This window comes from Neopelma chrysocephalum, unplaced genomic scaffold (assembly GCF_003984885.1).
Source record: "Neopelma chrysocephalum unplaced genomic scaffold, ASM398488v2 Primary Assembly neopelma1_95262, whole genome shotgun sequence".
Lineage (NCBI taxonomy): Eukaryota > Metazoa > Chordata > Aves > Passeriformes > Pipridae > Neopelma > Neopelma chrysocephalum.
Genome location: NW_020923944.1, coordinates 1,467 through 3,480, shown reverse-complemented (window position 1 = coordinate 3,480; position 2,014 = coordinate 1,467). Strand labels below are relative to the sequence as shown.

At 63.9% G+C, this 2,014-nt stretch overlaps 1 protein-coding gene across 1 annotated transcript in view; it reads left to right on the top strand.

The window, feature by feature from the left end:
- The first annotated feature begins 493 nt into the window (after positions 1-493).
- LOC113980805 (calmodulin-binding transcription activator 2-like) overlaps positions 494-2,014 on the top strand; it is a 2,979-nt gene continuing 1,458 nt past the window's right edge. The window contains 5 exon segments of the mRNA XM_027708022.1: positions 494-602; positions 683-783; positions 1,132-1,199; positions 1,300-1,435; positions 1,928-1,999. Coding sequence (XP_027563823.1) covers positions 572-602; positions 683-783; positions 1,132-1,199; positions 1,300-1,435; positions 1,928-1,999 — 408 coding nt within the window. The 5' untranslated portion in view covers positions 494-571.

Below are 2,014 nucleotides of genomic sequence, written 5' to 3'. Positions count from 1 at the left end.
ATGGGAGGGGATGGGGTGGGATGAGATGTGAGGGGTTGTGGGGTGCTATAGGACAAGGGGGATGGGATGGGATGGGATGGGATGTGGGTGGCTGTGGGGTGCTGTAGGACAGGGGTGTGGGATGCGATGAGATGGGATAGGATGGGATGGGATAGGATGGAATGGGATGGGATAGAATGGGATGGGGGGGTTGTGGGGTGCTGTAGGACAGGGGTATGGGATGGGATGCTTGGGGGGCTGTGGGGGGCTGTGGGGTACTGTAGGACGGGAGTGTGGGATGGGGCGAGATCGGATAGAATGGGATGGGATGGGATGGGATGGAATAGGATGGGATGGGGGGGGTTGTGGGGTGCTGTAGGACAGGGGTATGGGATGGGATGCTGGGGGGCTGAGGGGTGCCCCGGGGTGTGGGGCAGGGGTGCTGAGGATGGTGACGGTGTCCTGGTCCCATTTCCCCCCCGTGTCCCCTCACCCCATCACCCGTTTCTGGGGGGTGACCCCCGTCCCTGCAGGTCCCAGCCCTGTCTGTGCCCCCCGAGGGGAGCCCTGAGGGCCCCGCACGCCCCCCGAGATGAGCAGCAAGGACCCCCCCGAGGTCTCTGGTAAGGGGAAGGGGACGCACGGGGGGACACAGGGGACGGGGACACGCACAGGGGGGGACATTCATCGCTCCCCCCGGCAGAGAGGAGCCACCTGAAGGTTTTCCTGCCCCGGAAGCTGGTGGAGTGTTTGCCCAAATGCCCCGTCCTGCCCAAGGAGCAGCTGCGCTGGAACACCAACGAGGTGGGAGGGGAACGGGGGGACACGGAGGGGACACAGCAGGACATGGGGGGTTGTGGGGACACGAACGACACACAGAAGGGGATGTGGGGACATTGGGAGGGGGCGTGGAAGGGATGTAGGTGACATACATGAGATGTGGGGACACAGGAGGGGATGTGGGGGCACAGGAAGGGGACACTGAGGGCACAGAGGGAATGGGTTGGCTGGGGACAGGGGGCACATCAGGACAGCGGGGTTAGGGATGATGAAAACTGTGACAGCAGGGGTGGGACGACAGAGTGACACAGTGGGGGGGACAGGAGGTGACGTGTGACACAAACGGGACACGTCTCCCCTTCCTCCCGCCAGGAAATCGCCTCGTACCTCATCACCTTCGAGAAACACGACGAGTGGCTCTCGTGCTCCCCCAAAACCAGGTGGGGGGGCCGTGGGGTGCCCCGGGCAGTGTCCTTGGGGGGCTGGGGGGTGCCGTGGAGGGGCTGTGGGTGCCCTGGGGGGTCCCTGACCGCTGTCCAGGCCGCAGAATGGGTCGGTGATCCTGTACAACCGCAAGAAGGTGAAGTACCGCAAGGACGGGTATTGCTGGAAGAAGCGCAAGGATGGGAAGACGACACGTGAGGACCACATGAAGCTGAAGGTGCAGGGGGTGGAGGTAGGAGGAGGGGGGAGCCCCAAAACACGGCTCTCCCCCGAAAACACCCGGCACCCCGAAAAAACGTCCCCGTGCTCCCCTATAGAACAGACTCTGGTTTGGGTGTGGGGAGCAGGGAGGGAGCGGCTGGGGATGGGGGCTACACGAGGAGGGGCTTGAGGGTGTCAGGGCACCCAAAGGGGGGATCTGAGTACCCTCAAGGGAAGGTTTTGGGCTGCTGGGGACCCCCAGGGGGGTGGTTTAGGGTGTCCAGGACCCCCAGCTATGTGTTTAGGGATGTTGGGAAACCCCCCAGTTGGCGGTTTGGTGGCAATGGGGACCCCCGGGGGGGCAATTTGGAGGTGTCAGGCTCCCCCAGCTGGGCAGCCGAGGGTCTGACCCCCTTACTTGGTCATTTGGGGATGTCATTTGGATCCCAGGGGGGGATCCAAAGACTGGTTTGTGGGTCTCGTCAGGGCGGGAGGCTCCCCCAATTTGTGCTGTCCCCCCCAGTGCCTCTACGGCTGCTACGTCCACTCCTCCATCGTGCCCACCTTCCACCGCCGCTGCTACTGGCTGCTGCAGGTAAAGGGGGGGGGG